The sequence below is a fragment of the Seriola dumerili genome, unplaced genomic scaffold, assembly GCF_002260705.1.
Source record: "Seriola dumerili isolate Sdu_G_001 unplaced genomic scaffold, Sdu_1.0 BDQW01000088.1, whole genome shotgun sequence".
In the NCBI taxonomy this organism is placed as follows: domain Eukaryota; kingdom Metazoa; phylum Chordata; class Actinopteri; order Carangiformes; family Carangidae; genus Seriola; species Seriola dumerili.
Genome location: NW_019174343.1, coordinates 14,545,747 through 14,562,628, shown reverse-complemented (window position 1 = coordinate 14,562,628; position 16,882 = coordinate 14,545,747). Strand labels below are relative to the sequence as shown.

At 40.8% G+C, this 16,882-nt stretch overlaps 2 protein-coding genes across 4 annotated transcripts in view; both read left to right on the top strand.

Moving 5' to 3' along the window:
* Positions 1–2,858: 2,858 nt before the first annotated feature.
* Positions 2,859–9,553, top strand: LOC111221466 (cyclic AMP-dependent transcription factor ATF-7-like). 3 transcript variants are annotated; one of them, XM_022744821.1, is made up of 12 exons: positions 2,859–2,926; positions 3,995–4,056; positions 4,316–4,412; positions 4,564–4,691; positions 4,842–4,967; positions 5,176–5,327; positions 5,722–5,818; positions 5,934–6,053; positions 6,240–6,389; positions 7,020–7,208; positions 7,324–7,429; positions 7,578–9,553. In XM_022744821.1, the coding sequence occupies exons 1-12, from the start codon at positions 2,920–2,922 to the stop codon at positions 7,811–7,813; spliced, it is 1,470 nt and encodes a 489-aa protein (XP_022600542.1). In that variant the 5' UTR covers positions 2,859–2,919; the 3' UTR covers positions 7,814–9,553. The 3 variants fall into 3 exon arrangements, with proteins under 3 accessions (XP_022600542.1, XP_022600541.1, XP_022600543.1); XM_022744820.1 differs by having other exon boundaries at positions 4,842–4,979; XM_022744822.1 differs by having other exon boundaries at positions 4,842–4,979; positions 7,551–7,638.
* Positions 9,554–10,875: 1,322 nt separating this feature from the next.
* The window catches only part of LOC111221540 (disco-interacting protein 2 homolog B-A-like), a 35,939-nt gene continuing 29,932 nt past the window's right edge, over positions 10,876–16,882 (top strand). The window contains exon 1 of the mRNA XM_022744980.1: positions 10,876–11,031. Coding sequence (XP_022600701.1) covers positions 10,947–11,031 — 85 coding nt within the window. The 5' untranslated portion in view covers positions 10,876–10,946. The remainder of the gene's footprint in view (positions 11,032–16,882) is intronic.

Below are 16,882 nucleotides of genomic sequence, written 5' to 3'. Positions count from 1 at the left end.
ACATTTGAGCTTCATTTTGTAAATGTCTATATGTATTAGCTTTCTTGAGTGTGTGTGTGTGTGTGTGTGTGTGTATACAGGGTTATTTTTGATCTGCCTTGTTAATGTATTTGTTTTCCTGCTGTAGAAGACGTTTCATTTTCTATCCAATTTTAATGTTTTTCTTTTCATGTTATCCTGTATCTCTATAACATTTGGAAATTGTTATGTAGACTTATCTGAGAAAATATGCTTGGTTATTGACAGCTGAGTTGAATCGCTGAGCTATACAGTCAGGGCTCATGGGTCAACAATGAGCAGAACATACTTGCAGTGGTGTGAATGGAAATGCAGTATGCTTTGATCTCAAGGCTTTGAATTATTACAGAAGTAACAAATGGAAAGATGTTGCACAGAAATGCTGAACTTATTCTTTACTTATACTATATGTGTTTTCATTCCATCTGAATAGTCTGTGGTGTTGCAAATGGAAAAGAACAAAAGATGATTGACAGTTAAGTATTAAAGATTTTCAGGTATAGGGGAATAAAAAAAATTTGCCTTAGATAAGTGATTAGAGTCGTCTGCTTATAGAGAATTTACTGCAGTGTACAGTATATTGAGAGAGAGAGAGAGAGAGAGAGAGATTGCTTCTGGTTCAGACTACATGGAACTGTTATCTCAAACCAAACCTCCAGTGCCTTAACAGTGTTTCATTTCGATATAAAAAGTGCGAGAATTTTGAGCACATCAGTTACACTGATCAAGGCTGGTTTAGTTGGTTATCAAAATCCAACATGGTCAGTTTATGACACTTGGAGACACTAGATCCTGTCCAATGTAAATCTCAGTTTATTGTAGCTGCAGTTGGCAGGAGTGGAGCTAAATGTGTATGTGCATGCTTGTTTGTCCATTGCTAGGTGTGTATGATAAAGTTTCAATTATGTTAGCTTGTCAATGCAATGTCAGTCTTATATCAGAATCCTGCTTATAACTGTCACAATCAAACATGGTATTGCAATTTTCAGCCAAGTACACACTGGTTTATCAAGTGAATATTTTATTACTGAGCCTGATGTATGAAAATAAAGATTTATTTTTAAACATTCCTGTCTTATATTTGTCTCATACTTATGTGTATGTTTACACAACACTATGCATTATTACACCTGATGCAATTGCAGTTTAATATACAGTGAATGTGTTCAGCACACACTTCAGATGTGTGATCTGTAGATTTTCCTCTATATTCCTAGCATAACTGACAGACATGGGCAGAGTTGTTGACAGATATTTATATGGAACCTGCCGCGACGGTAAACGTCATCACGCCGAACATTAAAACTGATCTACCCACCATCAAGCCTTCTGTGGTTTATACTCGTGCTCTTGCAATGGAGGATCGTTGGTTACTTCTTCTTTCATGTTTTACGGCAGTTGGCAGCCACGATGTTGCATTAGTCCTACTTACACTACTGCCACCTAACGGCAACTTTCTAAGATCAAATGCCTTTGTAGAAGAGGCAAGCGTGCCAAATCCGTTAATCAAACTTACACGAACTTGTGTACATTAAAGAAAGTGTTTCCACTTTCTTTATTGTACACAAGTTCATACACAAAGGCACAAACACATACATAGATGATAAAACAATAACAGAAAAGACAATGACAACCAAAAAAATAAAAAAAAATCACAATTTACATGTTACAAAGCAATTGTTTGTGTTATATGCAGCATATCATTTTTCAACATCAGATAAAGTTTTGCTATATATTTTTTAAATTCATTAATAAAGTGCAGGAAATTTGGCTTGGTTCTTGACTATTTTGTCTTATGAATATGGAATTTTCCAAAAAATAATAAAAAGTTGTATTATATACAACATGTTTTCAATCTTATCTTGACAAAAATATAGCACTTCATCAAACAACCATTTCAATATTCAATTTTAGTTTTTTTTTTTTAGAAAGTTGGCTACATCAATCCAGAACAACAGTGAAAAATAGATGGGAAATACTCTCTTTTTCTAGACCACAAAAATCACACTTATAATCAATTTCCAGTTTGTATCTTTCACATGTTTAACTGAATAAATTCTATGCAATTTCTTGAAATACATACATTACATTTGTTATGAATACAGTACTTAACACACATTTTCCATGCTTTTCCCACTGTATATCACCAAATAGGTAAGACCAAAAACAATGAGATGATGGGACAGTAACATAATTTCCTAAATCAAACTGCAAGTCGAAGCTTGGTGATGTTGAAGTCATGTGATTGTGGTGTAGTTCATTTATAGCCTAACGTTAGCTTTTTATCTGTGGCGATTGTATTTACGCTTCAAAAATAATAAAAGTGGTGTTAAGTTGTGAAGATCATGTTGCTGAACAAAATATGTAAGTATCATAAAGTGCGTTTTGTCACAGAGCTTATTTTCTGCAACAATCCAAAAGCCAATGGAAAATGCCATGAGCTCTTTATGGAGGGAACCAGAATGATGCTAACTTGGCCTTCAAAAATACATCATCCCTGCAGCATGTGGATCATCCATGAACTGGACTCTGCATAATACCTTTACATACGTAGAATGTTTTTATTTCATTGTCCTTTCATGTGTTGCATCTTATTTTATTTTATTTTTATTTTGTATGTATTGCCCATATCCTCTGTACTATGTATCTTGAAGTTTTGATTGATTGTTTAATACTTTTAATAAGATGAAATGAAAAATGTTTTGAATAATAAAATATTTGAGGCAAAAAAAGGATCTGGACTCTACATCATGTTGTCGTTCCTGTTACGTAATACTCTGCCAACTTGCAGTTCTCGCGGTGTTTGACTAATGGAAGTGTCAGAGTGTCAACAACGGGCAGGCAGCAGCAGCACAGCGGCGCTGTCCGGAGCAGGGAGGGGGGAGTGTAGAGGCTGCTTTAATGTCGGGTGAGTTAGTGCGCTTTTCGGATCACCTAACGCAAAGTTTGATGTTTCGCAAAATTATGTACAGTCAATATTCATTAAGCATGTGATTTATGATACAGCCGTAGCTACGTTTACGAGCACAGCTTCTTTAGCATTAGCGAGCTAACGTTTAGCTGCTAACTTGGCGGACCTGTTAGTGTGAACCCACAAGGTAAGCTAACGAAGCTTCGATTAGCAGTTAGCATTAGCTTAGCTAGTTGTGTTGTGACTGGCAGATACACAAAAAAATCGCTTTGCGAGACGTATCAGACCGTCCGTTATCCGTAATTAGTTTACAGTACGCTAGCCTCCACGTTCGTTATAATGACACTGCTGTCAGATTACGGAAACAAAATGTTTTGGCGTGGCTAGCGATAAGGTTATGCTAGTTTGAGGCCCATCTCTCATAAAGTCCGGACTAGCCAAAGAATCGGCACTTTAGGTTAACCTATCCTTAAGTCCGTAACCTAAGCCACCTAGCTAGCCACATAGCCGAACGACCTCGACAGTGATCGCCAGCTAACGCCACTGACTTAATGACACTGGAGGCAGATTGTGTGATAGCTTGCTCTGGCTCTGTTGCTTCATCGTTGAACGCTAGTCCCCGATGATCCTCGACAGAGCCTAAAGCAAATGCTTCAAACAGGCCGAAGATTGTCGGCCTGTTTACCTCCTGATGAGTTGTCAGTACGATTTATGTGCTCATGTTTTTGGTGTCCAGTGAGCTCGTGCATTTAATGGCGTAAACACAGATTGTAGTTCTCAACAGGTGCATGTCATTCATGTCAGGTAGACCGATGCTGCAGGTTAATACATTAGCAGGACACAGTTACATGAAAGCAAGTGGTCAGCCACTTGCTTCTAGATTAACGTTGTCAATGCTCTAAAGCTGGTATAGATTAATCAAGTAGTTTCACCATTGAAACATTCATCAGCAATCAACCAGTTTGATAATATATTGTAACTTGGAGTTGTCAGCTGTTTGATAGCCTCCATGCATTAATGAATGAGGTAGATAACAATTTGCTCCCTTTTTGCTCTCTTTTGCAGAACATTTATCTGAGATGGGGGACGATCGACCTTTTGTATGCACTGCCCCTGGATGTGGGCAGGTATGATTTCTCAACATATTATTTAGAATTAACTTTACAATTAAAGTAGTGTACAAATGGCAATGTAGAGGATAATGATCAGGCAAGTAAGACTGATGTTATATTGTCTGACCTCACTGTGGACCTTCTGCAGGTGCTATTATTCATCTCAAATCAGATTTGTCAGCGACACAGTACACACACTGATGACACACTTTATATCCTTTATATTAATATGACACAACTATATTTTTATTATCTGCTGTGTTATTGTTTGCAGAGATTCACCAATGAAGACCACCTGTCAGTCCACAAACACAAGCATGAAATGACATTAAAATTTGGTCCCGCCAGAACAGACTCTGTTATCATTGCAGGTAATGACATTACCATTTTCAATTATGTTTGTTGTTGTCTGTACTGATATGCTATTCTGCCGTCTGTTATGGGGTTATGGTCTGTTACTTCTGTCCACTAACTCTCTTGACTAACATAGTGTATGCTCTTTTTTCCCTTTCTTTTTTGCAGACCAGACCCCCACACCCACACGTTTCCTGAAGAACTGTGAGGAGGTTGGGCTTTTTAATGAGCTGGCCAGTTCCTTTGAACAGGAGTTTTGCAAAGCACAGGAAGATGAGCACAGGACAAAACACCCGGTGAGATTAAGGATGAGTGTACATGTTGAATAATTGGCACACTGTTTTTACTCAAGTTATAAAGAAAAAATTATATCATGGTTTTATTATTTTTTTTAGACTATCTGAAAGTCTTTATTGATCTTCTGTTGTCTGCTCTCTGCCTCTAAGGCTGCACCTTCACAAACACCATCTGAAGTAAAAGATGAGGATGAGGGTCCTTTACAAGTGGATTCTTCCCCTCCCGGAAGTCCAGATTCGTCCTCCAGCATGTCAGACAATAGCGGAGACTCAAGGGTGAGAGGCAAGGTATAAGGCATTGCCGCAAACTGCTTTTATGTGGCCAGCACACTGGTTTACTGAATGACCTGAAATTCATATCATCGTATGCACAAGAAAAAAATCAGTCGTTGAGATTAATGATAATATCTGATCCTGAAGACAAAATAAATTTGCCATTGGAGTGTCAATTGAAAATAAATGTTATTGTTTGGTGTGTCAACAGGAGATTCTCACAAAACCCACCTCTGCCCCCACTCCAACCATTGTGCGTCCAGGTTCTCTTCCACTTCACCTGAGTAATGACCCACTACACCCAACTCTACCATCTCCAACATCTGTCATCACGCAAGCTCCACCCTCCAACAGACAGCTAGGGTAAAATGCAGTGTGTTCCTGTTGTTATTTGCATTTCTATATGTTCGTTGGCCTGGGGCGGTATTTGCAAAATGCCTTAAAACTGAAGTAATGTCATGGAAAATGTACCAAAGGGCAGCATCCACACCTACCTCTGAAGGCTCAAATCCAGTCCCTCTCAAAATTATACTTTGCTCACATATTTCATGTCCCCTCAGACATTTTTCACATTACAGAAACTGAGGATGGTCTAACTACCATGTCACTGGGACGTGTGAGGCTAGGCACATGTAGCTCTTTGATAGCCTCCTGTGTTCAGAAGAAAATATTTGTCTACCTGGTCCTCAGTCTGAATTTTGTCAATGGGTGCAGAATGGAGGAGCAACAGTTTACAAGTATCTGGTTTTATCAACAGCTCCCCAACAAGTTCTTATCCATTGGTGAGGCACTTCCCTAATGGGCAGAATGTACCTCTCCTCCCCAGTCCTGTGCAGATGACCTCAGTTATATCTGTAAGTAATTTTGAAAACTCAAAAATATAACTAATGATATTTGCACGATTTTTTTTGTACTTTACCATATCTCCTCTGTTCCTCTCTCTTTCTCTCTATTTGTTGGAATGTGCAGCTCGCGAGGACAGTGAACACAGTGCCTAACATCCCTGGGATACCAGGACCTCCACTTGGTGGCGCAAGCAGTGGTTCATCCTCCCCCTCTGGGTATAGTCTGCATTCTGAAACCAAGATGGTGAGATGATCAGTCTTTTGCGCATCTTAATGTCGGCCGCAGGCTCTGAACAACAATGTGTATCACATGTAAAATTGCTTTTACACTTAAATTATGTTATATTTCATGTGATAAAAAACTTAACAGCTTTTTTGTGAGCTTAACATTAATTGACCTACATGGACGGCTGCCTGTGTGTTTTTGTAGCGACTGAAGGCAGCTCTAACTCATCAGGCTTCAGGAGCACAAGATGGGGCTGGTGGGGGGGCAGGATCCATTCCTGCTGTCCCACAGCGGCAGGAACAGAGCCACCAGCCCACTCAGAACTCTGATGCACCATCACCTGCTCAACCACAGGTAATACACATGCTGTATAAGCTTCAATACAAATCATACCTAGGAACACACCTAAATGCCCACAGTGTATGGGAAACCTTTGAGATGAATGTTTACAATAACATGGGTCTCTATAGTAATGCTACAACCAAAATTTGTCTCAAATAATTAAAAGTAATTATTTTCACAGGTAAAACCAGCCCTTGTAAAGTTACATTTTGTGATTCACTTGGGTTGTTTATGAGTCTTTGTTACAGGTGTAGTTTCCACACAGAAGATTTAATGGTATCAAGCAGCGAATGTGCTAATGTGATGCATTTGGACTTTTGACATTACATTAATGTAATGTGTGCCTTATGCAATTGTTACATGTTCATCACATTTGTTCATAGTAGCCCATTTCACAGGAATGACATATAGCACTACTGAACTAATTCCCAAATCTCTTGTGCCACACTGTATAGATAAGACTTTATTGATGTTTACTACATACTAAATCACATACTTAATTGTCATGTTACATGTTTATGCCTTTTAAGAAAATCTTCCTCCTTGTGATAAGACATTTCTGTAATTCAACAACCCACCCCACACTCAGGACATGAACATAAAATAGATGTGATCACTTTCGCCACCCTCTTCATTCCACAGGTGTCGCCTGCCCAGCCAACAGGGGGCCGGCGGCGGCGAGCTTCAGAGATGGATCCTGACGAGAGGAGGCAGCGCTTTCTCGAGAGAAACCGAGCGGCTGCCTCCCGCTGCAGGCAGAAACGAAAGCTGTGGGTTAACTCTTTGGAGAAGAAGGCAGAGGATCTTGCCAACATGAATGTCTCCCTAACGGTGAGTCTTCAGTGTTTCCAGGGTGTACACCAAATATTTAAACATGCTCACAGATTAGACAAGAAGGGACATGTTGGGAATGATTTGTGTGTCGTATGTGTTGTGTTGCAATCAGAATGAAGTAACCCTACTAAGGAATGAGGTGGCACAGCTGAAGCAGCTCCTTTTGGCCCACAAAGACTGCCCAGTCACTGTTATGCAGAAGAAGGCAGCTTTCTTAGGTAACCATTTAAGGTCACAAACTGGCCAATGAGCTTCCACCACGTTATCACTTCTTTTTTCAGGATCCATCTATCATCCCATCCATCTAATGTGTTCTTTTTACTCGCTCACCTCTCTAAGGGTGAATGTTTCTCTCTCTGTCTATAGCTGCAGGAGGAGAGGAAACCTCCAGGGATACTTCTACTGAACCCATCAGCTCCCCGGCAGCAGTTATCCAACACGGGCCGTCACCGCCTGCCTCGGCCCCCAGCCCAGGGGCCACCATCAACGGGCTGAGCGTCCGCGCTGCAGAGGCTGTTGCTATGTCGGTCCTGGCCGGCATGGGATCGGGCCAGCCGGGAGGGGTTGTCATGGCGACGCAGTCACAGTCAGCTCCAAGATGATGTGCTGACGCACGTAGCCAGAATGAACTCGAGTGGCATTTGGAGGCCGGACTGGTGCAAAATGTTTCAAAAGAGGGATCTGCCCTCCCCTCTCACCCCAGACTAAGATACTCTCCTCCCCTCACAGCCAATGATAATCACACAAAGACACGGCACAGTGCCTCCGTCAGCCCTCCACCCCCAGCAGGCTCCCTGTTCAGAGAAACTTTGTCTTTCTATGTATGTAAATATGAATAACACGTCGGACACTCACTCTGCAGGGTTTGGGGTAATTTCTTGTTCAGTTATGACAGTTGAAAAAGGTTTGAGATTGGGATGAAATGTATGAATGAAAAATCTCTATGTGAAAATCATCATTTTATTTTCGTTTCACTTAAAAATGCAGCTTCAGGCCAATTCTGTCCCACACGCTGGCTGTGATGAGGTTGGTTGCTTCCCAGGCTGACAATTTTACTGTAAGATGTCTTGTATTGTTCATGTAAGAAAAGATTTTTGTGCCTGATACTGGGCATTCACATAATGTTTTGCTGATGCAGTGAAAGTACAGTGAAAATACAGTGAGAGAGTGGCGGGCTGATTGCAGTAAAAGGCAGCCTGGAAAATATTTCTATTGCTCTTTTTTTGTTTATTTTTCACCTTGTCTGTTAGTTTTCCGCCTGTTTCCCTTTTCAGTTAATTCTCCTTAAATACCACAACGGTTTAGTCAGCCAAGTGCATAACAAACCAAATTATAGATGTGTACACAGTTTACCCTGTGAATGTCTGCCTGATGTTTGTAGCATTAGTTTAAAACCCATTTGGAATGGGTGCCATTACATTAATCGTGTATGTATCAAACCCTACAGGCTGCATGGATTATTCGAGGATGAGGAATACCACTGTTTGTATGTGCTTCATCGTACTATCACTGGTTATTGATCTGCTTTACTTCTGTTTATTTACATCAAATTATTGATGCAAAAATTGTCCTTGTTATGTAAGAATTCCATCCTCAGTCCTTGAAATGGTTAGCTTTAGAAGGCCCTTAAATGATAATCAAACCTAATAGATTTTAAATCATTTATCCTGGCATTTCAGTTGAGGAAAGAGTAGTGCAATATATTTTTCTATTAAATATCAATGTTCTTGTATTTAGCTGACGCGTGTAGCCCAACCACCAAGAGAGGTTTGGTCTATTTCAGTTGAAAGCTAAAGTTTCGAGGTGAGCAGAGAAAATGTGAAGATGAGTATTCTTGAATGAATGAGATTGGTGACAAGTGCACATCTGTAGGGAACTACAGATGTCCTAGACCTGGGTGCTTTCCAACATTTGAAAAGCCGTCTTTTATCATGAAGTAGACTTCATACTTGTGCAAGGTGCTTCTTTTGAATTCAAAGTTTTGAAATGCAGATTGTTTTATACCGCATTGTACTTCCAAGAGGATCATATTGCTTTTCCCCTTATCACTGTATTGTTTTTTTATAACATGTCATTGTTTCAAGATGTTTATTTTTCTCTGTGGGCATGTTAGGCTTTTTTTTTCCATCGTGTGATAATATGTTCCTGTATTTTGTTTAAGAACATAGATGTCTTTTATGCGTTTAACAGAGGTTGAACCACATGAAAAATATGTCTTGAAGATATCTGTATGGGCGGTGTTTGTCAAATACTCAGGCCTCAGGATGGGAAAAATAACTTGTGTATAGTCTCAACTAATGAATAAGTTGTCTCGGGCAAATAATAAAATAAATTAATGAAAAAGAAACGGTCATCAGCATGTTTCCACCAAGCCCCGGTTTGTGCCTCTCTTGTGTTACCATTATATTTCAGTCACAGAGCTGAAAAATGAATACCCAGTGATCTTATTATGTATTTCAGAACTCCTTAACGCAGCTACAATCTATATTTTTATATTAACAATGGATCATGTGACTACTTGTATGTAGTAGGACTTGATCATAGTGTGAAACCCATAGAGAATTAACACCTGACTGCAGTTCCCCTCAGCTCTACAGACCTACCTTTTAACTCTGTTTTGGTTTTTCTCTTGTATCATATATCTCACCTTTTCAAGCTGCAGCAGACAGATGTGCAAAAAAGCTCTAAAGACCTAATGTACACTTCCATACTCAGACAATAGACAAAGTTAAGAGACTGGCTGGTGAATATAGAGGAGTGTGAAACAGCTAAAGAGCCAGGTATTTCTCACAGGAGCTGGTGGAGACCAAACACAGAGCATTACATTACCAGAAACAGGACTCCAAATGAATGTTGTTTCATATTTACTGGATGAACAAATAGGACACTGCTGCTAAGTTTGTTATAATGCTATATTTTCTCTGCAGATAGATGATATAAATGCTATAACTCCTTGCTGGTATTGGACAACACAAACATGAATACATTATTTTGTAAAAAAATATAAAACGTGGACCATCAACAGACAAATGTATATAGGCCTAAACTAAATATATACATATATATACATTTGTGTTTATTATATATATATATATATATATGTATAAAGTGATACATGTGATATACTAATTCTAGTCCCTATATGCCCTTCCCTAATTTCGCCATCAATACTCAAATTGCACGATGTTGAAAAGTGAACCCTGTAGAAACTCTCTTGTAATACACAAGAAACTTAAAGTGAAGCTAGTTTCCACCTGTGCGGAGCGGCNGATACACTAATTCTAGTCCCTATATGCCCTTCCCTAATTTCGCCATCAATACTCAAATTGCACGATGTTGAAAAGTGAACCCTGTAGAAACTCTCTTGTAATACACAAGAAACTTAAAGTGAAGCTAGTTTCCACCTGTGCGGAGCGGCTCAGGTGAGCTGGGTCTGGAGGAAAGCTGCTCTGCCTCCCAGCTGTAAAAACACAAACAGCAGAGGGAGCAGAGAGTCCGCTTTAACCCACCATCCTGTCACAACAATTACCATCAGCCCCGGTCATGTGACTGATAGACTCCCCTGGCGAGTTGTTCCCATCTCCCACAGTCATGGCGGTGTCGGGGAGTCGCGAAGATGGAGTAAACACCACTACTACAACATCTTGATTTTTTCCCCTTTTACTTCATGCTGGACTCTTACCTGCTGTCATCCGAGATATCGCGAACATCCCGCAGGCTGCTGTGCTTCCAACGATGGCCGACCGCGGCGTTGATCTGGCGGCTCTGCCTAAAGAGGTCAGGGACCAGCTGGCGGAGTTGGATCTGGAGCTATCCGAAGGTAAGGTCCTCGTATAGCGGGGGTGAGGGGGGCTTAAGAGTTGGAGCTGCGGCGGTAATGGCTGCAAACGTTAAGTTAAGTGTGGATCTTTGAGCGTGTTTGTATGAAAGCAGCCACAAACAGCCGTCCTGTGTCAGCTGCTGCAGAGGATCCGGACACGACTACAACAAATGATAAAAACACACTGACCTCCTTTTCGAGCTGTCATTTCTTTATCAAGTGTTCTTGTTGCTTTTATTCCACATAGAGCTCGTTATGTGTAAATGTTTCTACACATGCAATGAACAAATGCCAGTTTATGTTGTAGTCTGGTATGTTTACGTACCCCCCCCCCCCCCCCCACACCAGCAACACACAACACACACACATACAATATTCTTGTTTTGATCCACATGATCTTCCTTCATGTGTGTCATACATTGCTTATCTTCTCAGCTATATGCTACATACACTCCTGAAGAGGAAAATGGGTCATGGTTGTCATCCCTGAGGCCTTGTGTATGTGTGTGTGTGTGTGCAGCCTCAGACATCAGTGGACACTAAATGATGCTGTGGCCCCTCCAACACTCGGCTGTGCAGCTCTCAGAGCCTGAACCCTGAAACAGCAGCAGATATAGGACGGTTATTTGTTTTATAAGAATGACTGTAGGAAAAAGGGGGAATATGGTGCTGGCTGTTATGCAAGTCTCCTCCTCACACTGTGAATCACAGTGCAGCAGCTTGATTGGTGCTGTGCAGTTCTCAGGTGCCCGGGGGTGGATGAGTAATGTTATGTTTCACGTGGAGAGCCAAGCAGGGGGATGTATGGGCCACTGATGACGCCTCGGTCCCGCTTGCACCACGGACACACACACACACAGATAACTGGAACTGTTCTGCCTGTGTGGGAGGACAGGTGAAACTTGAGTGAACCTAAGTGGAAACAGTTTAACCACTGTCACTGTGCACATGTTCAGCCAGTTTGATTCTTTTAGTTACAGAAACATGTTTACTCTTCCATTCATGAAAAGGCAACTAATCTCAGAGGACATGTGCTGAAGATTTTAACAGACAAACCGGCTGGCGGTCTTTTCCACACAACCCGACTGTAGATTCATTCCAGGTGACTTTAGCAGCTTGAGAAACCAACCAAGTTTGGGCCTTGTATTGAACTGTCCTTTTCTTTGTGATCAGGTTTTTATTGAATAACTGGTGTTTAAAGTAAAACTCCCATCGGTTTACATCACTATCAGTTTACCTTTAAACTACACTATCTTCTTCATTTGTCAAATTTGCACAGTGTCACAGAGTGAGGCTGTGGCAACTTTGACCTGAGCTACTGTAGAGTTGAGAATGTGCTCTAGTTATTAATAGACTGCAATTAACAGCGTGATAATGAGGGTGGATAATGGAGGAGGGGATGTATCACTGTATATTCAACTCACTTAACATGGGTGAGAGACAGTGGATGATGGGAAATCATGTGTAATCAAGTGTGCAATATGGAAGTGAAAACAGTGATTGCACTTTCACGACAATATTATTGTTATCCATTATTATTAGATAATAATACAACGCTTCTCTTTGTGAAATGACAAGTAGCTTGTTTCTGATGGATGTAGGTTTAGTGTACTAATTAGGCTGCTGTGGATCATTGTTTGAGCTTTATGGCATGATTGCCAAAGTCTCCTCGGAGATGTTGATTTTAAATTAATCCTTGAGTAAAAACTTGGAATAACAGACCCAATCAGAAAGATTATAGTTTTGTGCCAATTAACTGGAACAAAACAAGTAAACTGTGTCAGCTGAATATTATTTTAAAAACTTCTTTAACTGTATTAAATACATATAGGTGAACCCAAAGGGTATTTACTGAACATCAGGGATGCAGTTTACAATTATTTCCATTATCAGTTAATCTGTCAGTTATTTCTTCAATTAATTAATTATCTTAAAATGTCCATAAAATAAAGGTCCATCACAAGTTCAAAGAGCCACATCTTCAAATGATGTGCTTTGTCCAAAGCACAAAAATATTCAAAGAACAGAGTAAATTCTCACACAGTCCAGACCATTTGAAAGAAACTGTCGGACAGTTACACATTTCTTTGTTCTTCTGGTGTCTGAGCTTCATTGCATTTAATTTGAAATTAAGTAATGGATGAAACATTAAAGTGCCAAGTCTCAGCTTTAATTCGAGTAGGTTTACATTAATATAGAAAGACCAGTGTGGAGGACATAGCCCTTTTAACACATAGTGCCCAAATTGCAAGGGTTTTTAAAAGTAGTTAACCAGATACACATGAAGTCAAATAAAATCATCATATTTAATATTTTGTGGGAAATCTTTTGCTTAGATCAAAGACTGCCTGAAGTCTCTGACACGTAGACATCAGCAGATGCTTTGTATCTTCCCTGCTGATGGTCTCTCGTGCTTGTTTGAGGTCTTTCTGCTTTCAGTCTGGTCCTCAGCAAGTGGACTGAGATCAGGGGACTGTCCAATGTGTTTTGATGCATTCGGCTGAATGTGAGAACAGAATGCTCCTGTTGCTGCCAGTAGCAGTGAAATCATCAATAAATGCCATTGTACCAGTTCCTTTGGCAGACACACATGCCTGAGCCATAACAGAGCCACCACCATGTTTGACAGATGAGTCGGTGGCTTCGGGTCATGAGCTGTTCCTTTTTTTCTCCGTACTTTTCTCTTCCCATCACCTCGATCGATGTTGTTTGTTTTTTTTTCATCCATCCATAGAACCTTGTTCCAGAGCTCTACCAGTTTCCTTTTGTATGTTTTTGCTTTTTTTCAGCCTTATTATTTATATTATATATTATTTATATTTATTTATATTATCATTTTCTTCACTTGCATGGCTACATCTTTACTCTTTATATCGACTCTGAGCCACATATGGGCTCGAGTGCACTTGTTTGCGTTTTCTGTGCTCATATTCAGCCAAATGCATCAAAACTCATTGGACAACATTTCATCATTCAGTAGGACAATGACCCTAAACATGCAGCCAAAACAACCAGAGAGTTTGATGGTTTTAGTATTTCAAGACTAAAAGTGTGAGTTAGTGGTAAGGTGATACCCCCAGAGTGACTGTTCCTCTGCTGAGGACTCGGCATCAGAGGACCATGGCTTTGTCATTTGTAACTTGAACTCAGCGACGACTCTTTTGCAAATAAAAAGGCTCGGCACTGTCCAGATGCCCTGCTCCTGTATCCACATTTTACGGTGAGATGAAGTGCGTTCGCCGTCTGCTCAACAGCACTCAGTGTGCACAACGCTGATGGCACAAGGCGAGCAGCAGCTGGCCGCGCAATGAGTCTGAAACTTTCTCATGGATATCTTTTACATGGCAACAATCACCCCATTGTTGTCCCCATAGATGGGACTCCCTTAGCAACAGACAGAGGAAAATATGCATCAGCAATTTTTTTTTCATAGTAATGGGCAGCTGTGTGTGTGTGTGTGCGTGTGTGTGTGTGTGTGTGTGTGTGTGTGTGTGTGTGTGTGTGTGTGTGTGTGTGTGTGTCTGTGAGAGAGAGCCAATCCACCTACAATAACCTCCATGACTGTAAGGACACAAAGAAAGCCATTGAGGCGATCAAAGACTTGGTGATTGAGCCGGACTGGAATTCGGAGCACTGAACCACAACTGTTTAAGCTGCTCAGCTTGGGAGTGTGTGTGTGGGCATTGTAGTGTCTGCAACTCCTTTATTTGTTTGTATGTGAGTGTGTGTGTGTGTGTGTGTGTGTGTGAAAGTGAATGAGACAGAGAGTGAAAATGACAAGAACAAACAGCTTTGAACTGATGCTGTTCGCACAGGAGGACAGGCAATGCAATGCATTGATCTTAGAAATGTGTCATTCACACCCAGTATCAGTACCAAAGGTTGGCATCAGATGCCTGGTCAGAGTCATTGTCGAAGTTTGGTTTCTTCTATAAATTAAGAATAAAATTAGTTTTTGTAGATTCATGTTGAAGCTATCAAGAAGCTAGCAGTTGTGCGAGGCTGTACGTAGGCGCAGTGGTACTGTTATGTAAGCAAGCATACTAACGCGCTCACAGTGACAGTGATAACATGCTGATTTTTAGCAGGTATAATGTTTATATTAATTTGGTCATTCATAAAATTTTGACCAGTTGGCGGTGCTGCATTAAAAAGTCAGGGGATCACCAAAGTTATTATCATTCATCCTGAGGGGGGCATGAGTGCGTGTACCCAATTTCATGGCAGTCCATCAAGTAGCTGAGTTATTTCAGTCCGGACAAAGCAGTGGAGTTACTGACAGGCTGATACTGCTGTCCCTAGAGGTATGACGCTAGTGTGGTTGAAAAAATTGTTTTGGTGTTGGTGTTGAAGCTCAAATATCATGTAGATGCTATGGACACGTTTCAAACGACCCAGCCCTGCTCACAACCTATGATGCATGCCATCTGTGCCATTGTATACGTGTGCCTGTGTGCCTGGTGCTGTAAATGCATCACATGCCCAGTAAAGCAGACAGTTCCACTCAGCAGTCATTTTCTGTTTTCCTTAATTTGATCGCCGTCTCAGTCCCAGTTGTAACTGTCCAACCTTAGAAGCGGAAGTGTGGATTTCCTAGTGAATGGCGTCCATCCTGCTGCCAGTCTGCGATGCTGCGGAGGAGAGGCAGGATTTCATCTCAGCAGCCTGTACTGAGAGAGAGAGAGAGAGAGAGTGAAATGAGAGATTACGGTCCTGCCTGCGTCTCCCAATCTAGGTCACAGAGCATCAGGGGGCAACACGCCTGGCTCATTTAGCCTGAGAGTCACACTAGGCCAGGACTGCTGCTGGGGATCTCTTCCTCTCCCCCGCCCACCCTGACACCACCACTGCCTTCTCTCTATCTGTCAGTTTCCCCCTACTACTGTATTATTTTAGTTTTCCTCCCCTTCAAGATAAATAAGATGCATTCTTAAAGGGCAAGGCTGATGTTATTCTGCATTATCCCACAAAAAGACCAAAACCAACATTATGTTATTCTGTCTCTCTTATTACTTACTTTCCAACTTCCCCACCTGGTCTGTAGCACTCATCCCCAAGCCCTCTGGTCCCTGCTGAAGACTCAAATGTTTAAAAATGGGTCACAAATATATAGTGTCATTTTAAAATTCCTAAAACAGCTGGGCACTGTAGTTTTTTTTATCAGATGTTACAAACAGAAGTTAGTTTTGCATTTGTTGGGGACTGTAAAGGAACATGTGTAATGGTGAGGCTCATTTATGTGTTTTTGATAGAACATAGAACATGTGGAGCTCTATAGCACAGAGGAATAAGATACATCAGGCTTTGACTACACAGGCAACAGCCTACTTTAATAGAATGAATGCCTTGTTGGTTTTGTTTTTTTCACAGGATTCATGGACATTAAGACAAATAGAATATTGTCAACCTTATCCTTTTAAAGCTGATGGGTTAAATAACACTGACTGTGTGTTTGGGCACAGGGATCAACGTGCTTACATGTGCCTTTATTCATGCAAGTGTGTACAGGGACGGAAAGGAAGCTGATTTAGCATATCTATTTAAAAGCTCATTAACTGTTGCAGAGGAGCTGTCCTCTGATTGCCGGCCAGCGCTCCAGGCCACAGACTTGGTTTTACACCATGAAAAGAGGGACTCTTCTGCCACCCGTGTCACACAGGAACACAACAGCAGGATTCATGTTTTTCTTTTTGTTTTTTTTTGTTTTGTTTTTTGTTTTTGGAAATGAATCATGAGTATTATATAACACCTTATATGTCTAATTTCACCATTCACACTCACCCACACACACACACAAACACACACACACACACACACATAACACACACACACACACACACACACACACACA

Bases quoted from the DNA above. Each gene is read 5' to 3' on its own strand.
- LOC111221466 (XM_022744820.1), top strand. The intron at 4,413-4,563 runs GTAATGACATTA...TCTTTTTTGCAG, and splicing joins AGACTCTGTTATCATTGCAG to ACCAGACCCCCACACCCACA. The intron at 7,430-7,577 runs GTAACCATTTAA...CTCTGTCTATAG, and splicing joins GAAGAAGGCAGCTTTCTTAG to CTGCAGGAGGAGAGGAAACC.